General features: G+C 38.0%; 1 protein-coding gene across 2 annotated transcripts in view; it reads right to left on the bottom strand.

The window, feature by feature from the left end:
* The window catches only part of RASGRF2 (Ras protein specific guanine nucleotide releasing factor 2), a 240674-nt gene that overhangs the window by 102419 nt on the left and 113572 nt on the right, over positions 1 to 24683 (bottom strand). The window contains exons 9-15 of one of the 2 annotated variants that reach the window (XM_039220115.1): positions 24450 to 24568; positions 18119 to 18279; positions 17147 to 17213; positions 16460 to 16596; positions 7744 to 7826; positions 2360 to 2608; positions 1352 to 1740 (exon numbers count right to left, since the gene is read on the bottom strand). In XM_039220115.1, coding sequence (XP_039076046.1) covers positions 1352 to 1740; positions 2360 to 2608; positions 7744 to 7826; positions 16460 to 16596; positions 17147 to 17213; positions 18119 to 18279; positions 24450 to 24568 — 1205 coding nt within the window. The remainder of the gene's footprint in view (positions 1 to 1351; positions 1741 to 2359; positions 2609 to 7743; positions 7827 to 16459; positions 16597 to 17146; positions 17214 to 18118; positions 18280 to 24449; positions 24569 to 24683) is intronic. The other variant, XM_039220116.1, reaches the window with a different exon arrangement.

Below are 24683 nucleotides of genomic sequence, written 5' to 3'. Positions count from 1 at the left end.
TTCTTGTTTAAGAGGGTGTTACTTTTGATGATGACAACCATCCAGTTAAAATTCCATTAAGTACATCACTTGGGAAGCTTATTTTTAAATTATCTCGGCTAAGAAGTACATAGACGCTTCAGGCTGGTGGAAAAGCAAGGGTCTATTCTTCCATCTGGGTGATCTTCCTTGAAATTTGGACACTAATTAAATGCCCAATTTTTTTCACATTATCAGTAAAGAAATGAGTTATCATTCAGAAAACAAAAGGCTGTTTGCTAATTTTGCTATGAAACCTTTTTTTATTTTCATCACAGAAACACTAAAAGCAACAAGGACCACATACTCTAACCCCTACATGTACCAAGCTGCAGAAGGTAAGGTGACATAACACAGGACTCTTAGTTAGTTCAATGAATGTTCTGCTTGGTTCATTCGTTTAAAAAAAAAATTACTACCAGCCAAGCACTGGTCAGGACCCTGAGAGTACAGAGATGAACAAGATAGACAACGTTGCTGATCTTATGGAGCTCACATGGGGAAAGACTGTCCAGGCAGAGGGGAGATTATGTGCAAAGTCTCTGAGGCAGAGATGATTGAGGTGCTACTGCGACATGAAAAGGAGATCCATGTGACTATAGCCTAGTAGATGAGGTAGCATGATAGGAACAGGGTTGGACAGAGAGACAAGATCCAAGTCCAATAGGATTTGAAGGTGAAAGTACTTTAATCTAAGTCCCATAGAAAATCATCAGAGAATTTAATCAGGAAAATATATCATCTAATTCACTGAAAATAAAAAACCAAGATTTTGGCTGTCATGGACCATGAACGTTGTCTCACATTTTCTTTTTCTCCCTATTTCCCTATTATAATATGAAGTGTTGCTTTGATAATTAAACTGAAGAAGCCATCTTAATGCTTCCAGGCTGGCTCAGCCTTAGCAGAGGAGACTAGAAGCTGTACAGATGTTCAGCTGGAGCAGAAGGCTCTGGAAGGCCCAAGCTCACAGAAGAGAGTGCCCACCACCCACCTCTACACAGAGTATCATGTTAGGCTCTTTATCCACCCATCCTAATCAAATTCCACAAAGAATGTTCCAGTAATACCATTCAGATAACGTTGTTCTTCCATACACAACTGACTACAATTAACATTTTAATGTAGAAGACCTCAGAACAGCTAATTTTGGTCTCTTTTCCACACAGGCTGGAGTAACCTAGAGGAATTTCCTCTTCTAACTAGCCATTGTATTGATTCTACTTTCTACAGGGAAGTGGGAGGGTTATAAAGAAAGGGATCTAGGGTTCCGGAAAGGAATGGTGGGGGAGCAGATGGCCAGCAAACACGGGGTGGGGCAGCTGGATAATACCTCTTTGAATACTTCGTTTTAGCTTGTTACACAGATCCACGCGGGGGTTATCTACATGCTCTTCTACAGATCCCGGGCTTTGCTCTGGAGAAGGAAGGCCTCTGCTAAGGTCCAACGGTACTTTACCAGTGTGTGGTGGCGGAGATGCAGCAGGGCTGTGCGTGGTGGTAGGACTGCTGGACGCTGAGCAGGTGGTCAGGTCCAACGCTCCTATCCTTGAGTTCAGTGGAGAAGTCAGGGACAGCTTTCTGGCCCTCACTGGGGAGGACGTCCTGGACACAGCCAGTGGTGGTGGGGAAGAGAATTTGCGACATAGGCGTGGGGATTTGCCATCTACCAAATGTTCACCTCTACTGTTCTGGCTGGTAGCAAAAAACAATTCTAATGACCTAAAAATAAGAGCAGAAGCTATTAACAGATTGTAGCCGAGTGAAAATGATTCCCCTGATGTTATTCAAGAACAAACTCTCTACATTAAAAGGCCACAATATCATTGCACTTCTGTCACCTTCATTTAATGCTACCTATATACCACACATTTGCAAAGGAAGACAGACACTTTTCAGGACTTGTCTAATCCCTTGCTACTAAACTGTGGTCAAAATATTAGTAGCATTGGTATCTCTGGGGAGCCTGTTAGAAATGCAGAACTCAGGCTCTGCTCTCGACATGCTAAATCACAGCCTGCAATTTAACAAGACCCCTGGGTGATTCTCATGCATGTTAAAGTTTGAAAAGCACAAGCATTAAAAAAAAAAAAAAAGGAAAACCTAAAACAATGGAGTAAGCTTCCAAGTAATCAGAGAGCCAGCAAAGATGACTTGGGGACTTTAGGGTTCTCAACTTCGTCCCTGGAGAGCTCTTGGTGGCCTCCACCCACCCCTGCTCCAGGCAGGGCATGTAAGTTCCCAGGCAAGCCAATCCTGTAGGAGCAGCTCGACTGCTAATCTGCATGGAGACCCAGGGACCAGGGGCCCAAATTTCAGGACAGGCAAATCCTGGGCCTACCTGACAGGGATGGAGGTAAAAGGCCTCTTGTATATGTCGGAAAGTTTCGCTAGCACCACAGCTGCTGTAGTGAAAATGCGATAGGTGTGCAGAAAGGTATTGAGGAAATCAATACTAAGAAACCGCAAGTCTGTCAGCCGCTCCAGAAGGCGCTCCACGCTGGCATAGCGGATCTGGGGCACTTTGCAGGAGTTGAGTGTTTTACTAAAGCAAATGTCGGTGTCATCTTTATGAAGACGGGCATCAGACCTAGGCACAAAGCAGGAACATGAGAACAAAACCAGGACATGACTTCCTCCCAGCCACTGAGTATTTCTGTATTTGGAAACACACAAGTGTATGTGGGCTTCCCACTGCAGTTGATAAAATATGTTGATATGACTTATTTACATAGGCAGGGCTATAAAAATATCAAATATGCCATTATAATTTAGAAAGATCAGAATTAACTGTGGAAAAGATAATAATAACTCATTTCACTCTGTAGACTCCTTCTGTGGGGGAAGAAAAATATTTTTTCCTCTACATTTCTGAATTCTTGGCTGAACCTCTCATAATAAAAGACAGGTTAGCAAGAGAAAAACAAACAGTTTATCAACATCCATACCTCATGGACACATGGGAGGTACTGGGAAAAAATGAGCAACTCTAGAGGTGGCTTAGAATTCAGGCTTGCAAAGGTTAGGGAGATAGGGTGGGGGGTGAGGTGGTATAGGCCTCTTAGGGGAGAGTAAGTGATTTTTAGGAAAGATGAGTGGGCCCTTAGGAGACTAGATGGGAGGTAGGATAGTTAGGGACAATTCATCTAGGTGTGATATTGACTCCTTGTCTCCTCTCCTATAATAAAAGTCAAACCTCCCTTGTTGATGAAATTCCTAGGGAGGAGATTTATGACAATTGAGTGCCTTTTTGAGGATCTGTCTTTAGACAAATAAGAGGAATTCAGAGTTCCCTGAATTTGCTATTTTTCAAGTGCCTACAGCCCAATCAATATGCTCAAGCAGCATGTTTTGGGGTGACACATTCTGATATCTTTTATTTTTCTCTCTAGTTCATTCAAATTTTATTAGGGAAATGAAGCCAAAAGTCCTCTATAGGAGGGCATTACTTATACCCTTAAATCAAAATATCAGAAGTGTGCTTAAAACTAAGTAATGGAGGACATTCTTCCCATAGACTGGGAGAGGGGAGAGAGCGAGACACGGATAACATTGCTATATCTGTGGTTAATTTTTTCCTCACTTCTAATTTTGTGCATTTGTGCTTCCCTCTTTTTTCTTAACCAAACTGACCAACAGATTACATTAATAAGTATTTTTCCCTTTAGAACTGGCTCTTTGATCAGTTCTACTGTTTTTCTATATTTTAATGTATTTGTGTCTGTTCTTATCTTAATTATTTTCTTCCCACATTTTCTTACAGCTGTTTTTTTCTTTTCTTTTCTTTTCTTTTGTAACTTCTTGAACCGAATGCTTAATTCATTTCATTCTTCCTGGGTTATTAATGCATTTAAGGCTATCCATTTTATGAGTACAGTTTGATCCATAAGTTGTGTGAACCATTATGTCTTCATTATTTTACCATATTTTGCAGTGTTAAAAGTGTCTTCATTAAAAGAAAAAGGCAATAGGAGAGATTCTCCATGAATAGTATCCACCATTGCCCCCTGCAGTTCTCTGCTTTTTATTTTTTTTCTTACTCTGTAAAACCTTCCATCTGGCTGTTCCTTAAGCCTACCAGATTTCCTGGATGCCTGAACAACCTCTCCAGGTGGATGAGCACACCAGGGGGAAGATTCACTCAGCAACCCTCACAATCTCTGGCTGTGCTCCAAGCCCTCAGCCAGTGGTGCACATTTGTTACAAAGGGCAAAAGAAGCTAGCAGAGAAGACATGCTTATAAGAGGACATGCTTGGAAGCAGAGGCTGAATTCAAGTGGGGCTCAAAGAAATGGCACCCCTCTGCTAGGACTGCCCAGCTTTCTGGGACCCCTCGTTCCCCACCTCTGCTGCATCTCAGAAAGTGCAATCAACGAAGTCCTGGACGTCACCACCTGATGAAAGGACACGCTGCAGGGCCAGGAATGTTCAGTGAGGCAAGTGCTTGCTGAGAATCAGTTCACTTGTTTTGAGTACCCTTAATTAGCCTCTTCAGCACTTGGAGGAATTTTAAATTATATATTTATTTTCTTTCAAATAAAATGGAATCAATAACTTTCTTAGCTTGCTTTTGGAAATTGCCCACCCCAATGTATGCTGGGTGCAGGCAAAGGTACTTCATTTGCAGGCTCGAAAGAGCATTTTAAATGAGCAGCTTACCCCTGCTGAGGAGGTAAGAGTGGGCCTATTTGTTTCAGCCACATTATTGATCTCGAAAATACACAAAAGCATCTTTTGAGATTCTGGAAAATAGCGTGGGGCTCATTTTTCCACTCACTATGTGACCCTTAATCAACTTTACTTTGATGGTTCTTAATTTTCTCATTAGTAAAAAGACCTTAGAACTTTAATAAATCAGTCAATATGTCCATAAGATGGCTGATCAAGGTAATCACTTTCTCTCCCCACTGTTTTCCCACTAAAAATCTCTATTTTCTAAGAAAGGTGAGGTCAACTATCATTAAAAGGAAGCAAGCCTTACCCTACCCTACCCAAAAATGTAAAGCACCACTTACAGGGCTATTTTCACCCAACAAATGTCATAATTTTGCATTCTAATACTAGTTTTGAGCTTTGCATCTTTTAACTATAATTACTTTACTTAAAACGCTGGAATAAATGGGGCACCTGGCTGGCTCAGTCAGTAGAGCGTTGCAAATCTTGATCTCAGGGTCATGAGTTCAAGCCCCACATTGAGCATAGAGCCTACTTAAAAACAACAACAACACTGGGAGAAAAAAAATGTGTGACAATGTGAAGATAAAATAAATACAACTAGTTATACCATTGTCCTTCAAAATTGTGATTACATTTTCATTTTAAGAAAAGAAAATAAATTAGATATTATGAAATTATTTAATTTTCTTTTATTACACTGAGCATGATGTTTATTTCCTAGGGGACTCTCGAGAAAAATATAATCCATTACTTAAGCCTCCTGTGATAATAACAACTCCTTTTTGGTAAACACTTAAAAAAAGCAATCTTGAGACACCAAACCCAAATCACCTATTATAATTATCTAAGTTTTAAAAGGAAGTGAGTGCCTGCAAAGTGATGCCATATCAGTAACAAGACACAATCAAGATAGTTTTTCTTTTAACTCAAAAATATCTTGTCTCTTTTTTTTCATGGTATGCACATGGGAGGCAGCAATACAGAATTCAGGGTAGAACAGGGCCTCAGACAGAACTATCAGAAGTAACAGAGATAGCAAAATTAAGATAGATTTTCTTTTTACTCTGCCTTGGGATTACATCTAGAATAGTACAGATGGCCATCAAAATAAAATCCTTACAGCCCGAGATACAGGTTTCTGTATCTCCTAGCAGGAGGGCAGTTCCTACTCATTCAAGTGTCACTCGGTGTGCTCAAAAGCAAGGAGGTCTTGGTCTGTGCACGAGGTAGTTACACATACGAGGTTGGACATTGGTGCTAATGGAGTGACTTTGTGTAAGCTTCTACCAAGCTCAAAGTGACATCACAGGGGACAGAAGGTGTGTTTGGGCACCAGCTATGCATAACCAGTCAGGCACAGAACTAAAGTTTGTAACTGTATTCACTTCGAAAGTCAACAAACTCTATGTATAGCACATGTGAAGTGGCGCTAGGGCTTAGGAGCTTATGACTTGGCTGTAGTCTCCAATTTACATATCCTCATTCTAAAGCAGGTAGGACTTTCAGGGCTGTCTAACCTTCAAGAAAGTACTTTTAAAAAATGGATACAAGTAACATATACTACTTTGTGAAGTATTAAAGTAAGAATCCTATGGTAGAAAATTAAAATAATTCTAACCCAAAAATGTGAATTTAAAAATTATGTCACGGGGCGCCTTTGTTGCTCAGTCGGTTGACCATCCAATTTAGGCTCAGGTCATGATCTCAGGGTTCATGAATTTGAGCCCTGCATCAGGCTTGCTGCTGTAAATGCAGAGCCAGCTTCAGATCCTCTGCATCTCTCTCTGCCCCTCCTTGCCTCTCAAAATGAATAAATACTAAAAGAAGTTATAAAAAATAAAAATTAAGTCACGATTTGGACCTTTTGATTTAATACTGCATCCTTTGTTTCAATCTTAGCATCACACATTTTTAACTACTGTGGTTTTAAGAAACTGTACTAAATCAAAACCTTATAGCACTGAACGCTTAAAGAATCTTCACCCTAGAGCTTTAAAGTGATCCTACCTAAAATGTTTTTAAATTTGACCAGTAATTTAAAATATTATCATTCTTTTATAATTTATATTTTTCTGTAGTAATTATGGCACTAGTATAATGTACTCTGCCTTCATCTAATACAATAATTGGTAGGTTCTAAAAGTTGTACTATAGGGATGGTGCTAATTACACATATTACTTATCATAAGAGAAAAAATTAATGTTATTTATTGTTTAGGACAAATAGCTCAGACCTAAAAAGAAAAAAACCCACATTAAAAATGCAAAGAGAACAAAGATTTTCTTAGTTTCACATAACTTTCATTGAAAGATATAATAGGAATTTGGACTGTGAACAACCAAAACAGGGAGAACAGGGAACAATTTGGTCAACTTCAAAATATTCCTGAAACAATTTCCAAATTTGGAAACAAAAAAGTATGTAGACACAAAAGCATTAATACAGAGAACTATGGCACATAGTCAATGATATAACTTTTCATTTTAAACTACAGTTTCCCTATTGATCACCTTAAATTATAGGATATATTTTGTTAACCAAATAGAGAGAGAGTGTGTGATGACAGCCCTGGACAAATCCACATATAAGCAATAGGCAAATGGCACCATGGAAAGACCAATTGATTCATGTCAAGTGTCTTTGAAATGTAAATATATTTCTACAGTCAAATCTGAGTAATGTGATTCATACCCAACTGGGAAGATGTTATACTTTGATCCAGCCTCTGACCCTTAGATACATCTCGCTGTCACAACTTTTTATATATTACTTGAAAATCTCAATAGACTTTTTTTCCTGAATGAAAGCATATGTAAGAGTATAAAAAACATTTTTCTATGCTGTGAATCAATAAAGTATGAATCTGAAAACCCATTCTGATAGTCTTATTATTTATAATAGCATATCATGAATTACTGCATTACTGTCAAGAAACATATTCACAAAATGTAGCAGAATCCTACTGGAGCAATATTTTATGCAGGGCTTTATGTTCTCTACCAATTTGATCTTTATTAAAATGTAAGGGAAAGGATTATCACACTTACTTAATCATATGTGGCACAGTAACTTTGGAATTCTCTTCAAATACTATAGTCATTAAACCATTACACCGTATATTGTCCACACACTGTGAAATTAAAAAATAAACAATTACAACCCATATGAAAACCTAGGCAGAGCATATATTCTCCAAACTGTTTATAGCCATGAAAACAATTTAGTGTCTTATTTCATCTGTGCGTGCACACACAGCAACAGGTAAACATTGTACACTGATGAACAGATTCAATATCCAGTTACCAAAATTGTGCATTTGGCAAATACCTGAGGATAGAGATAGGGGCTGTATTTTCCTGGAATGTGTTTCCTAAGGACACTGGCCACAATTTCACATCATCACAATTCTCTGTCAGTAGCTGCACTGATTGAGAGGTCTGGACCTTCTGACAGTAATTGCCTCTGCTATATTCATTCTCTGCCCAATGGTGGTCTGGGGCAGGCTGAGTAGAAATAATGTCTTTCTTGGAGGAATTAACCTTCTGTCTCACTAGCAAGCTCTGTGCCTGCTTCTCAGGTGTTTTTTGGGCAACAAATTCCCCTATTTTACTAGTTTCTCTAGCAGTTTCTGTGGCGCCATGTTGATTTGATGAGGATGCATTGTGTAATTTCTCCTGCTTCTGGAATGCATAAAGTCCTGTTTATCTTTTCCTTTTTTTATTTCTAGGAGGAAAACTCAGGAACTTTTGCTAATTTCCTCTGTCCTCTTTATTTATTCCTTCTCATTTAAAATTTCCCTTTCCAATTAGAGAAGGGTTAGAGAAGGATTTATTTTGAATTACACATACTCCTTTTGAACAAAATAGAAAATGAAAAAAGATTTAAACAATTTGTAAAATCAGAAAATATTTTTAGTTACTAGGTTACCATGTAGTAATTTATGATTGTAGTTAAATGGGAGAAGAGGTTGATTGGTGTTGGGGGGCGGGGGGATTGTAAAGAGTGCTGTTTGAGGACAGGGCTCACACACAGACAGGGAGGGGAGAGACAGGTAAGTGCTCTTTTACCCCACTGGCCTTCTTTTCATTCTTAAATGTTTCTAAAGCACAATGAAGATGCCACTTGGGTAACCAACACAGGAAATAAGAGGACAGAGACGGTGTTTGATGAGAACTGTGGAAATGAACAGTGTTCCTTCAGTTTCCTTTAACATTCTAAGCAAATGGCAGAGTTACAGGAACAACAGCTTTAAGATGATTTTGGATTATAGTTTCCATGTTTAAATTTTTCTGTTTGGTTCTTTGACAGATCAACATGGTCTGTTTTAAATAGTAATCTTTTCTTTTTCTTCCCTTCCTTCCTTTCCTTCCTCCTTCTTTCTTTTCTTTCTTTCTCTCTCTTTCATCCTTTCTTCCTTTCTTCCTCCCTCTCTCTCTTTCTTTCTTTCTTTCTTTCTGGCTTTGTTATATTTTAACCATTCTTATTTCACAGTCTTTTCCAAATTGTCACCAACAATGTTAATTCTATCATTCACTGTGCTTCTGACTCTCTTATATATCAACAAGACTTGTAATTTCTGATTTTGAGCACACTGTCATGAGCCCTGAATTGTAGAAGTGACGCTAATGGAGTGACTTTGTGTATGCTTCTACCAAGCAGTCTGACAATTTAAAGAGTCTCAAAAATTGCTTTTACATTAATTCTTCAGTTTGGATTTTTCACACCATGTGAATACTATACATTTAAATTTCAAATCTGTAGGTCGGAAACACATTCATTTTTTTCAAAGCAGATTTTTTTAAAACCCAGAACCCAAAACAAAGACAAACTTCCTTATCTATTTTTCGGGCCAATGGGAAGAGTTCTTGAGTTCTTATTTCACAGAGGGGATCCTCTTTCAAAATCTAGGCTTTAACCAGAAAGTTTAATTCCTTTAAGGGGCCAAAGACAACCTCTCACTTCCTTTAGTTAAAACTCCTTGGGATTGAGACCAATACTCGATCTAAAATCATTCCCAGGTTTCTACATCTTCAGCTTATAAACTTTCTGCTCTAACTTTAAGTTTCTTTGGTATTTCTGACAACCAGAGATTTCCTTTTATATCTGTAAATGTCACCAATGTATTTAAAAATTTCTATTATACTGATTTTAAAGATTTATTTATTTATTTAAGTAATCTCTCAATCCAAGTGGCTTGAACTCACAACCCCAAATCAAGAGCTTCATACTCCACTGACTGAGTCAGCCAGGCACCCTCTTACTGATTTTATATGTTAAGCACTTCTGTTTTTGTATCTAGAGGGGATCTAAATTAGCTCCGTCCTCCACACCGCCAGAATTGGAACTTGAGATAAATATTTTAGATCCAAAAGAGATGTCTGTGACTACTTTGGACGATCTCATTATCCAGTGTCATCTCATTCATAAATCTTTCTGATTCACTAGGTGAGGCATTAAAATTATTTTCAATAGAAAAAAAGAGAATTTTCACTTACACTCAAGTTTCAGTAGAACAAAACATACATGCAGTCTGAACCACAACTCAAAAGACCTGTGTAATAAATATCCTCATTTACTAGAGTCTCCATATACAAGGTGCAGTGACAACATGAGTGTGAACAAAGAGAACTCTTCGGGGCTCTGGGTCCACCAGCTCTATTTCAACAAGAGTATCCTGCTTTTATCTTACTTCTATTTGAGACTTTCAATAATGCTGCACTGAAGAATGGGTTCTCTTCCATAAAAATTTAGACTATGAGTATGTGTATGAATATATTTATATTGGAAGCCATGGTATTATTCATGTTCGTATAAGCCTGTCTTTTAATTGTGCTGGGGAAAAGTGACTGAGCCCTGGGAAATTAATATATGTCACTCACTCAAGAAGAATCATGATAAGCAAGGTATCACATATCTTTAAAGATGTATCAAATTTATATGATTTATAGTAAACCTTGAAATTAATAGGAGTGATAGAATAACATGTATGTTCACAATAGGCTCAGGTAGTTTTGATGCAACTTGCCTTTTGCAACAATTGACAATTGTTGACAATGACTTCTCCAGCAAAGTCTTTTGAGGATCTTGCTTAAGGCAATACCTGTTCAAAGGTCAGTAGTCTACTATGTCACCATGCTTTTTACCTTCTAATACTTCTAAGTAGTAAAAAGAAAGGTTAGATTCAATTTTTCTCTCTTAATTCACCTTTGATTCCAGAGAAGTTATTTTAAGGAGAAAGCATGGGAGAGTGCTATGGATTTGTCTACACAAGGTATACATTTTGACACATCTGCCCAAACCAAGCTCAGAGGTGAATTTTAATTCTACATTTTAGTTAATACCCATAATTATAGAAAAATCTGTTTAGTACACCATTATGTATGACAGGAAGACAAGCATAAATGAATGCACTATATTGAAATGAATGGTCGAATCCTCAGCCTCAAATTTTTCCCTATAAATAGATGAAAAGGAAAGAATTATTGGTCAAGACTATTAGCCATTTGTTCATTTTGTTGGAGGTGCCAACAGTTAATTATGGCCTTACTGGTGTAAGTAAAGGTGTAATTAATCATTCAAGCAATTGTTACTTCTAAAAATTACAGCTTCAGAGAAAGAGGCCTGGCAAAACCAAGTCTTAATTTTTGTAAAGAGTTCTTTATGTGAAACTGGGAATGTATCAATACTCAGGAGCTACTTTACTATCTTAAATAAGAGCTATATGTGATTAGTGTAACATGGTATAATAGCTTAGCAAGGTGGCTTTAAATCAAGTCATGAAAAGAATTAAGATCTACCAAAATATAAAGTGACAGAAATAAAGTGACAAAATAATGGAGAACCTGTTCATAATTTGAATTGAAAGGAGATGTTTATTTCTCTGTTCTGTAAGGATAGATCCAAGGAATAAATGTCACCTTGGCATAAACAGCCAAGAAATAGAAATGGTAGAAAATGTTAATCTCATTGATAAATATAGAAATGTAAATTAAAACCACTAGAGAATCATACCACTTTTCCATTACATAGGAAGATGTGATAAATATGACAAAACTCAACCTTGGCACACAACTTAGAAAAAATTTGTACTGATATCTTGCCAATGATGTAATGAGATGATGAGTTACAGATTTCTTGCATTTTGGCAACCTGTCAAGTCATGAATAGTGAAATCATGGAAGCGATCGGGTCCTCTGTACCAACCTTACCCTCTGCGGGGAAGATATGCCAACAAGGACTTTAGTAGGGGAAGAAAGTCCCTGCTTAACAATGTTTAGCACCATGTCACATATTAATGCTAAAATGTGGAATATATCCAATTATTTAGGAAAAGCTGGAAAAGTGGTATGTTAATGTGGTAATGTGTGTGGGGGTGTGTGTGTGTCAATTAGAAGACAACAATATGAAGAATCTGAAGGAACAAAGAAAGATGTAAATGAGGTAAAACGTGAAAATGGTGTATATATACACTGAGAGCCAAACTGTAAAATTATTTCTGTATGGTAGGATTGTAGGGGGTTTAGAGATGGAAACCACGAATTTCCAGGGCAGAGATTCTCCAATTTAACTGTGCAAAAGTGATCTGTGGACCTCGTTAACCCTGGGCTGGGGAGTAAGGAATGTGGACTCAGGAATCTACAAGCTTACAAAAACCCTCAGGCAACTCTACTATAGTTATCTGTGGAAATACTTTGATAAACATTAATTTAGTGTGCTGGGTGTTGGGAATATTTTTAGTTCCTTTTTATGACCATATTTTTACAAATACATAATAAAATATTAAATAGTACCTTTTCAAGCATTCAGTGGGCTTGTCTTATTAAAAATGAATCTGTCCAGAGATATATTGGAAGACTGACAAATAGCATCAATGTATGTATAGCATATAATTTCCCCCATAAAATGAAAATGCTTCAAGCAGAGAACAAAGCCAGTTGAGATGGGCTGCCTGGAATCAGGCTAAGCTCAATCTACAGTGGAGTACTCTGTCCCCACCATCCACCAATCAAACCCTGCACTGGCAAAATCGCTAAGTATCTCAGAACACTCACCACTCAGCCTTTAGTAGCAGTTGACACGTGACCACTCCCTCCTTGGTACACTTTCCTCACTTTACTTCCAGGACACCACACCCTCTTGGCTGTCCTACCACACTAATGGAAACTTCTCAGTCCTCTTGCTGTTCTCTATGACCTCTCAGTCAGCGCATGGCCCTTTTCTCATTGCTATCTATACTTACTCTCTGGGTGGTCGCAATGCTCTCACAACCATAAATGCCACCCAACTGACACAGACTCTCCCACCTGGACCTCTCCCCTAAATGCTGGACTGCTGCTTACTTAACAACTCAATATCCCATTTTTATTTAACAACTCCATGCAAATGTCTAGCAGCCTTCTGAAACTGAACATATCCAGAGTAAGCTTCTGATCATTCGCCACAAAATTTCTTGTCCCAAAAGATTTTCCCATCTCTGTTAATGACAACTTCATTCTTCCCACTGCTCAGGCCAAAAACTCTGAAGATATTCTTAAATCTTCTTTTTCTCTCATACCACAAATATAAGCCATAATAAAACCCTGTTGGTTTAACCTTAAAAATAATCCAGAATCAAAACCTTTATCTCCAACTCCATTTCTGCCACTGGTCTGAGCCTTCAAGACCTCTCACCTGGATTATCAGAGTAGCCTTCTAACTCATCTCCCCACTTCCACTTTTGTCCTCTGCTCCCAGCCTACGCAGGTAAAACAGCAGGTAAAGAGATCTTTTTAGGGGTGCCTGGGTGGCTCAGTCGGTTAAACAGCCAACTTCAGCTCAGGTCATGATCTCACGGTTCATGAGTTGGAGCCCTGCATCAGGCTCTGTGCTGAGAGCTCAGCCTGGAGCCTGCTTCAGATTCTGTTTCCCTCTCTCTGCCCCTCCTCTGCTTGTGCTCTGTTTCTCAAAACTGAAATAAACATTAAAAATTTAAAAAAAAAGATCCTTTTAAAACTGAAGTCAGATGATGGAATTCCTTCATCAACCCTTTAACAGCTTTTCATATGAATCAGAATATAAGCTAAAGCTCTTTCATTGGTTTAGGAGGCCTTCCCTGGTTGGACCTCTGTTACCTCTCTGACTTCCTCTTTTCCTATTCTCCCTCTCACACAATCCATTTCAACTACACTCACTTTATGCTATTCATCAAAATATGTAGTGTCCTTCTACTTTAGAGTCTTTGCAATGGTTCTTCCCTCTGTTTGAAATGCCTTTCCCTTTATCATATATCTATAATGGTATTTCCATCACCTGCTACAGTCTTTGTTTAGATGTCTCCTGCAGCCTGAGGTGACCACCATTTTAAAACTGTACTGACCCACACCGACCCCCAGTAACACAATCCTTCCTACTCTGTCCTATCACCTTCTAACATAAAACAGTATGTACTTAATTCAGTACATTTATTATTTTCAATCTTCCTCACACTAGGATGTAAGCTACATAAGGTCAGTGAATTTTTATTGTTGTTGTCTCTTTTGTTCATGACATATCACAGGTGCCTTCAAAGTGCCTGGTATACAGTATCACTGTATAAATATATTTGTTGAATAAATGAAGTAACACATGTCAAAGCCATACAACAACAGGCTCCATTAAACACAATAATTTCATGAATTATATCACTGTCACTCAAAAAGGTAAACTTTCTGTTGGCTTTACTCTCCAATTCACTTGTAGATACCATCTAGTATGATTTAACATATTAGTGTAGAGAGTTGGAAAAATATGAAGAAGTTGTATACTTCTGCCTCAAGATGTAGTCTAATAGACTCAGTTGGATGCTTATGGCAGACAAAACATTGTATCCTTTCTTCAAAGAAAAAAATACAGTCATAAAATCATCCATGCACACAAGGGTCTTTCTTTCTTAGCAATGCCTCACCGGGCACACTAAGGAAGGTCATTTAGAGCTTTTATCAATTCTGTACATTAGGAGCCCCAATTACATCATAAGGTAGAAGCTGAAAGCAGCTGGAAAAACACCTTTGCCTCCTTATATTCTCTCCAGTCTTCCTACTCATCTTGGCCTCACAACACCTACAAAACTGTGTTTCATTAAGTTGTCCACTTCCCTTTCTTCCCTACTGGACTGCCTTTCTATCTCATTGAGACCAGAGACCATCATCATATCTCTGATATCTACATGATACCTGGCAGAAACATTCATAGAATCAGTGAATGATTCAGAATTTCATTAGGCAAGAGATGCATTACAGAGACTAAAGTATTAATTCACACAGCACAGAGCTAATGAAAGTTTTAATAAATCACAAGGATATAATTATGCAAATATAGAAGATCCCATGTTTTCATTCCTTTTTTTTTTGGCCATAAAAGAAGTGCCTTTACTTCAAGCTATTTATTCACCATCAAAGGAGTCCTGGGGATATATAAGTAAAAATCTAGCACTTCTGTAGACTATGTTGAGAATGCTACTAAAAGACATGGATTAGATATGACTAACAAAACACAGTTGTGTAACTTTGGACAAACAGACTTCCAAAACTTAGATTTCTCACCTGTGAAATGAAACTGATATTTCTGTTTACCTTCAGAATACCATTATAAAGATCAACTTAGATTAAGTCTGTGAAAGTTATTTGACATATCAAAATAATTAATTTTGCCTTTCCTTGTCTATTTTCTCTCAGTTCTCAGTCACTCAGAAAAAATTAAGTATCTGAAAACTATGACATAGCTCATATTTTTACCTAAGTTTTAGATACAAATTACTATGAGCTCTTAAGAAAAAGACAAGGTGGGGCACCTGCGTGGCTCAGTCAGTTAAGCATCCAGCTCTTGGCTTCAACTCAGGTCATGATCTCACGGTTTGTAGGTTCAGCCCACATCAGGCTCCGTGCTGGCAGTGCAGAGACTGCTTGGGATTCTCTCTCTCTACCCCTCCCCCGCTCGTGTGCTGTCTGTCTGTCTCTCTCTCTCTCAAAATGAATAAATAAACTTCTAAAGAAAAAAAAAAGAAAAGGAGAAGGCAATTGAATTTATAGTATATGCTTTTTCCATTTGCCCTAGTCTTCCTTGAGTTAACAACTGGAAGATAATTACCAAGCCTTCTTTTAATATTATCCTCACGTGAATATTTTTATCCTATATTGGCTAATGGAGTAAACATCATGTGGAGCTTGGATTTAGGAATGTCCAAGCCCAATCATGACTAGTTTTTATATATTTCCAATTTCTGAATAAATGCAGGAATCCCTTAATTGGGCATTATGGATAAAAGAAAAGTAAGCAAATCTGTTTCCTAATTTCTTAATTTCTTTGATGTGATTCTTTAACTTGGGATTTCTCATCACAGCCCTTGTTAGCTGTTTTTGTATCCCTCACAATTCTCCCACCTCAGAATCAAGCAAAAGATAATCTAGTAGGGGTCACTGGAGAATTATTACTAACAGGGCAATTTTAACATCGTTCAACACAAGTGATTACTTTCACAGCTTGCGCAAGAAGGCTCAGACACTAAAACGCAAGTCCCACCTTCAGGTAAATTTTAACTTTACAAAGAAAGACAAACAAACAACAACAACAAATGATCCCAGCTAGCAAGATACACAGTGGTGATGGCAGTGACCACAGCAAACAGATATTTTTGTTTAACAAAAGTGACATAACTACAACTCTTCCCCCCAAATTTATGATGTGAAACAAACACATACGTATGCAAACAAATGAAATCACAACTCGTGGCAAGCGCCACTTGCTTACCTGACTTATGTCACTCGTCCAGGCAGCTTTCTCCTGACGCGAAGGTGCCAACAGTACTACAGTGAATGGGGCTGTGTCAGGAGGCTCCACTACTATTTTAAAATCCAAGTGTCCAAACACTTGCCCGGAACCTTTGGCTTCAACACATGCAAACCAACCAATTAGATGTGGATACAAAAATATGAGTGATAGCTACTTTCACAGACTTCTAGAAATATGATGGATGCCCGCTGAAGTCCAGAACCTTACTGCAGCCACATGGCACTTCTCGGGCAAGAGGAGGCCATTACTAAGCTCATGAGTAGACAAAGCAGCTGAGATCAATGGGCTACTCAAGACTAGGATCCCTGTTTCCTACTCATTTCCTCTTTTCTTATTCTTTTTTTTTTTTTTAATTTCCATTACCTGCAGAGTTTCAACAACTCCCTAATTTAATTTCTTCTCTGTCTGCCACTGAAAGGTCACTATCATGAGACAAATTTAATAAAATGTGAATTCCCAAAGATGGTTTTCACAAAGCTCACAGGTTAAATGATTCAACAGGACTTTTCATACATGAACAACTTCAGGGAGTTTATTCTCAGCACCTCTCCTGCCTCCTGAAGCAGTTTGCCTTAGATGTTAAGTAAATAAAAACCATAAGACCTTTTTATTCTACCATAATTCTAAGAGACAGAAATGACTTACAGTCATCATCACTTGCATCAGGCTCCTCAATCAATGTACATTCTATTAGAGAGAGAACCCCACCTGTCTGGAAACAAACCAATTTTTCATTAAAAGGCTGACAGTCTAGAATAAGTTGGGAAGTTCAGATTTATAAACCTTATGTTCAAATTGCCACAGAAGAAAGCACAGCAATGCTGCATCACAAATAATTTCTGTAGATTCCGAAACTACAATTAGCTGTGTAAAAGTAATTAAACTCATTGAACTTCATAATTCTTCTGCCCCAACTCCCTTCACTCCTTGCTATAAATTTAGCAAGTCAGCCTATGGAAGACTAGATGGCTCCTTGAGAATGAATGCAGCTGGGCCCACCAAACACGAAGTGCTTTAAGAAGCAAAAAGCCATCATCCTGGTGTTGGATAACAGTTCTTAAGTACTAATAACAAAACATAGAGATAGGCAAACTTTTCTATAAAGGGCCAGACAGTAAATCTTTCAGGCTTTGCAAACCGTATCTCTATCATTACTCAAATCTGCCATTTTAAAAAGTATGAAAGCAGCCAGATAATATACAAGCAAGTGAGCATGGCTGTGTTCCAATATAATTTTATTAACAGGCAGCAGGCTATGGGCCATGGTTTGCTGACTCTTGGTATAGAGCAAGATAAAATAGGATTTAGCAAATATTATATCAATATAGTGCCATGACTTAATAAGATTTTTGTAGCTCAGTATCATCAGCAAGTAATTTTTTCTAGGTTATGATTTTAATCACACTTCTTTATGGAAATGGACACTTAAATTTCTATTATTTTGGATTCAATTAACAACAAAATACATTTCAGGCTTAGCAACTGTACATCACCTCACTGTGCAATTGTGACAATCTGGGTTTTATGATACCGGATATGGGAAAGTCGTAATTAAACTAACCTCAATCCCTCTTAAGTGCATGGAACATAAATGGAATAGTCATGTAAAACTCATACCTTGAGCAGATGCAGCTTTCCTCCTGAACTTCTTGTACAAATTAAAAAGTGTTTTGTAAATAAGAAGCACTGTCTTTCTCCTTCTTTTTTCAAAGACAATGAACCCAGGCGAACTTTACTAAGTTTCCCCCTCTCAACAGAAGGTACTTGAATAAGAGAACCTGGTGATCACAAAAGTGAAGAATACACAGCAATTAAAATTTTGTCAAGTGAGAGCTGTTCTTGATGCAATAAATTCTAGGACCTACTTCTCAAGATACCAAGGATGTATCTGATGTACCATTGGAAGTAAATCCTCTACACTCTGAGCGGAAGAGACAATGCATTGTGTTTTAAGGGCCAAACTAATTCCCACTATTTTTTGAATTGCTTATTGATTTCAGAGAGAGAGAGAAGCAGAAAGAGAGGGAGAGAGAGAATCCCAAGCAGGCTCTGCATGGTCTGCTCAGAGCCCAATGCAAGGCTCGATCCCATGGACGATGAGATCATGACCTGAGCTGAAATTAAGAGTTGGCTGCTTAACCAACTGAGCCACCCAGTCACCCCTAATCCCTACTATGTTTGTAAAACACTTCACACTTGATTATTAATAAACTGTAAAATAAGTTTCAAAGAAGGCCAAATTGAATTCAAAGAACAAGTTACTTCTGTCATCTGTCCCTTAGTGATCTCATATCAAACAACTTATTTATTTAAGAATAAAATACATGGAATGCCTGGGTGGCTTAGTCAGTTAAGCGTCTAACTTCAGCTCAGGTCATGATCTCACGGTTCATAAGTTCAAGCCCAGTGTTGGGCTCTGTGCTGACAGCTCAGAGCCTGGAGCCTTCTTTGGATTCTGTGAAACCCTCTCTCTCTGCTCCTCTCCTGCTCGTGCTCTGTCTCTGTGTCTCTCAAAGATAAATAAAAAACATTTTTAAAAGCTAAAAAAAAGAAATTTAAAAAAGAAAAATATATTGTATAATTGCATATAGTAATAAAATAACATAGTAAAAAGAAAGTGGAATTTATTTTTCCTAAGGCACTGTAGGTAGACAAAGAGCATATTAATAAGAAATAAAATTTACAATGCATGTATATTATAAAAATAAACAAATTAAACAATTCAATGCAATTTAGTTAATTTTTAAAGGACAGCTATTTCAGATTATATTTAAATTATGTGTGATAAAAATTTGGAGAAATTTAAATGGAAAACAACTCATAGAGTCTATACCCAGAGCATTCCTGTGAACAAAACTTGTCTTCCATTCAATGTGAGAAGCTCTACATAGATTTTATACAAGTTCACCCTAATAATGATCTCCCTCTCCCTACCAAATAAAATTCCAATCTAAGTTAGACAGCAAACCCCCAAAAAAATATTATTAGGAAAGATTCTTGTCAATACCTTGACTTCTAAAATAGTGATATCAGTGAGTTTGTGATATTACTACTATTTCTTCAATCTATCACTACTTAAAATGCAGCCGTACGAAGGCACATATCAGTTTCATTAGAACCCTTAATTATTAACAGGGTCAGCACTAAAAAATGAGATTGCAGGCAACTTCATTTTCTTTTCATACATTTTCTGTTTCCTGATCTTTTTTAATGGTCACAGATCACTTTGATAAGTGAGGAAAGCCCCACTAAAATTGTTTGTATGTGTAAAATGGTAAAACTATGGCTGTGGGTCACAAAATGTTCGTGTTAGCACATGAATATTCCAAACAGCGTCTACTTTTTATCAGAGAGCTGAAGTTGGGGACACGGGTAGATGAGGATGGAGCCTCCGTGTGAAGATTCCATCTCATCAGGTGAATGTTTAGGTGGGACTGCTCGGCAGAGGCAGAGTAGGCAGCTATTTGGGGATGTAAAGAATAGCCCAGAAGTAGTCCTGGGGGAGGCCATGGGCCTCAGGAACAAAGGGCACAAGAAGGCTTGACTCCACCAAAGGGAGAATGAGAGCAAAGAAAGGAGGTGAGGCAGTTAGGAGCAAGCTGTCAGAGAGCACAGGCAGCAAGTAATTAAATTTGAAGAGCAGAGGAGGGGTGGGGACAGCAAAAGGCAGAATGCCCATAGAAGTAAATGAGTGAGTAATAGCAGAAGGACTGTTCTCATGGGGCTCATGGGGTGGAATCAAAGCCAGAGGAGCTCTGTCGGGGGACTTGGTTTGCCCCTCATTTCACAAAAGGGAAACTGAGGCTTGAGGGGGCTGAGCAGCCATGTTAAGATCACACCTGAGTGAGCCACACTGCCAAGAGATGGCAGTGGATTCAGCAACATAAACACTGACACTTGGAAAGGGATGGGATGGGAAAAAACCGTCCGTTCTAGCTTTGCCATGGGGAGTCGTGAGATCAAGTAGGTCAGAGTGAAAGAGTGGAGCTGAAGACCAACGTCCTGGTGGATAAACAGGTTCAGGAGTCATTTTCAGAAAAGTTATAACCAAGTTTGTGAAGATTCAATATAATGTGTTGTTAAGTGCTTCTGGCATTTAATAATTTTGTAGATCAGTAATTATAGAATACATCGTTAGCTCATATATTTGAAATACTGTGGCTTACACCTTTGAGGTACAAAAAATGTTTTCTTGTCAATGATACACTAATATGCTTAATCTGTAACTGTTCATCTCGTATATTTAGTCTATACAGAAGTCTATACATCAGAATTAAAAGTGAGGAATTTCAACACTATTGTTTGGTCTATAAAATAATCATCCTGGAAAAAATATGTTAAGTGGATGTTTTTATATTTCATTTTATGTTTGACCTGGTGTTTCAAAACAATTCTAAGACTTGAAGATTCCTCTCTAGTTAGGGCAAATTAAATAAATATTTTGTATTAGTCATTCCTCAGTATCAGACCATTGCTATGACACAGTCCCTTGCATCCCTATCAGTCAACCTAATAATTGGGGTCAATTTACAACAAAACCTCTGTTATTTCAAACACTAAATTCCCAAAGAATGGTATCCAGGACTGGCTATGCCCTTATTCTTCATTCCATTCAGTAGTGAAAAGGAATGATGAGCAACTTCCAGGTTATTGGCTTAGGCATTTGAGAAAGTACAAATATTTGTAGCCACCATGCTACAATTCCAAAGAACACTGCTACCCCAAAAGGACATGACCGTGAATCTGGGAATGGTTAAGGTACCACAGAGGTCCGAGTCTGCATTCTCAATGCATTTTGCTCTGATCAGTAACCTTCACTTAATTATCCTGATTCACATTTCCACAAGATGTTAGCTATGCATAATGGGTTTTGGGCAAAATGTTAATTTAGAGTGCCTCATCTTCTACTAACTGTTCATATATATTTTATGTTATTGAAAAATAGAAATTCATTCCAAAATTTAGATCTTGGTCTTTTAATTTATGTCATACTCTCACAGGCACGAGTCTAGATGCTTTTGCGGGCATTAACTCATTAAATCTTCATCATGACCCTAAAAGCTAGGTGCTATTAACTCCAACCTAAGGAAAGGAAACTGAGGCAAAGAAAGGTTAAGTAAATTGTGCAACACCCAACAGCAAGGAGGTGGAGGAGACAGAATTTGACCTCCAGTGACACGGTTATACTGTCTTCCTATTACTGCCTCAGGCTCTTACACTTCAGTTCAACAACCTTTGAGTATCTTTTGGAACATAAATGACATTATCAGACGACATTATGATACCGTCTTTTGCATCCTGCTCTTCAACTGTTTAATGATTAGAATAGATGTACAATAAAACTTCTATTACTTTAATCACTAAATTCCCATAGATTGACATTCAAGATTATCTGATGCCCCTAGTTTAAAGAGGCCTTTCCGATGACCTGAATGACTCATTCTTTCTAGTCCTCAAAATAAACATTCATTTAAAGTTGAAACCACACATATATTTGTGCATAGGCGCACACACACACACACACACACACACACTGAAACATACCTCATACTATCCCTAAAAGTAAATAACACAAATATGAGCAGCCAATTAGCAATCATTTGTAGTCCATTTCATAGGAAATGGAATCCATCAAAGTTTAAAAGAATAAAAAACCCACCTCAATGGGTTTTGAAGTCTTTTAAGGGTATGTAGTAAAAATGATAATAGGAGCAACCAAAGCCAAACAATGTAAACTTCCTATATTATATGCAATTGGATTACTTTCTACTTTCAGATTAAGGTCTTAGTTTTTTTAAAGTCAACTTTATTGAATAATTCCTAAACACACTAACCAACCAAAAATACAGAAAAATACTGCAAAGGCAAATCATTATATCAACACCACTATAATAATAACATCAGATGTATTAATACCTGACAGAAATGCTCTAAACACATGGCACAGAAAAAGCAATAAATAACATCTGGACATGAATCAAAGGGAGACATGGCTCACGAGTGTTTTTCCTCCAGGTGCATTGAAAAAAAAGACTTATTCAATATAGTCAACCTTCCAGCATTTTTCATTATAGATGTTTTTTCAAACTTAGATAAGAGCAATCTCAGTTTATAGAAATAAATGTTTATGCATAATACTTTTCAATCAAAAGCCCTTGCAGAAATAGAATGCTAGTTACAGAAACATTTATTTGCATTCTCGCATATTATATAGCTTCAGTCAATTAGTATTTTTTCAGTGAACTCCAAATGCAAGAAAAATACAAAATAAGACATCTAACAATCAAGACTTCAATTCAACAAGTAATTCAATTTAATCCAATGCCCATCTTTCAGATATCTATAATGGAAAACAACAGATAAGGCAGGAGAGAATTCATAAACACTCCCCTTCAGAGTTACAATTACTGGCAGAGACAGGCATGCAAACATGTATCTATAATACACAAGAGGATGAAATACATGCATCAGGAGCAAGGGGCATGAAACCAGGAGGAAGGTAAATTCATTCTAACTGGAGGGAAGGGGAGAGAAAGAGAAGCGGAACTTTGTAAAAGGCTACCTAAAGGTGTCTGACCTGAGCCTGGAAGGCCAAGCAGACCTTCAATAGGCACGGAAGGGATGGAAAAGGGCATTCCCAGTCCCCAGGCTGGGGAAAGCACACGTGAAGGCACATAGGCAGGCAAGTGCCAGGAAGGCAGAAAGCCAACATTGGAATACAGTCTCTGTGGAGGAACAGAGGGGGAATTAGGAAGGCCTGATGCTGTCAGCCTTATATTCCACTATATTTAAAGGAAAATTAGTATCAGAAGCCAAAACTGAGAAAAGTTATCATTTCCTAAAATAAACTTCCCAATTTTAACATATGTGTAAGTTCTCTCTTTATAAATAAATAATGGAAAATAGAACAGCATGTGTGAAACTTTTTTAAGTATTCTGTGCAAAAATTTATGTGCACAGCACAAATAATGTCTTGTTCGATGAGGTAAAAAAAAAATTTTAAGCAGTATATTTTGGCAGGCAACAGAAATGCAAATATCTTCACATGTAATTGGCACGTTCTTAACCAAAACTACATTAAAGGTTAATCCTAGTTCCAAAATCTATGTGTCACTGCTCACCAAATTCAAAATCATAAAATGTGTGCAATGTATTGTCTCAAATCAGTTCCATGGGGCATGTTCCCTTCCCTCAGAACACTTAAGCACTTAAAAAAAGAACTCTGGATGAGGTTTACTCTGTGCACTTTGCAATGAGGGCCCTGGAGGGAGTTGCACTGTTAGGTTGTTGCTTCTCCATAGTTTCAGGCACAAATATCTTCAACACTTAAAAAGCTTAACATACTGGGGGATGCTTGGGAAGCACACATCCCACAAACAGATACATGCACCATTACAAAAGTGTGGCAGGGGTCAACAGACATTTCATTTGGCAACTAGAGTTGCCAACTGAATCAAATCAGATCATGTGGGGCTGATCCAGAAGTGCTGATGAAGAATGGGAACAAGAGACAGCTGTTTTCACTTCGGACATTGTCCCCACCACTATGTGAAAGGGCTTTGAGCAATGCAAGTTTCTCCTGGGCCTTTGCCTGTATATCGTCGCCACCTGGCACTGCCACTCTCATCGGCCAGACCGATCTTTCCTCCTTGGAGCTGTAGAGAATGTCTGGTCCACTGAGGAGAAGTGTCCAGTCAGAATGTAATTTACTGTCCCACTCGTGCTTTACTATTATTGTGTTGCTGTTTTTCATGGCCCCTGGAAAGAAACAGCACAAAGGTGGGCCTCAACCACAGCCTCCGTCAAGGCCATGGGGGTGTCCTGCATGAACAGTATCAATGACACAGCTACATCAAACCTGCTCCGAAATGCTTTCTGGGATCTGGCAGTGATAATGTGACAGTCGCAGAGATGACTAAGATAGTGGGTCTACCAAACAAGGACTTACCTTGGCGGATGAAAGTTTGGCTGGTGTCCAGCAAAATATCACAACCTTCTACGATCATTCTTTCTATGGCAAGGTTCTTCCTTATGTTTTCAGTGTCACTCACTTCATCATGCATTATCCTATCAGACACAGCACAGACAGGTCGCAGTAAGAGATATTTTTTATAACCCTAACAGGTATGCAAAGAAGAGCTCCCTCTGGGAAGCTCCGTTTTGAACTTGTATCAGTATAACA

Source organism: Hyaena hyaena, unplaced genomic scaffold, assembly GCF_003009895.1.
Source record: "Hyaena hyaena isolate Hyena2069 unplaced genomic scaffold, ASM300989v1 scaffold_862, whole genome shotgun sequence".
In the NCBI taxonomy this organism is placed as follows: domain Eukaryota; kingdom Metazoa; phylum Chordata; class Mammalia; order Carnivora; family Hyaenidae; genus Hyaena; species Hyaena hyaena.
Note: the sequence above shows the minus strand (reverse complement) of the source record. Positions and strands in the feature narration are given on the sequence as shown.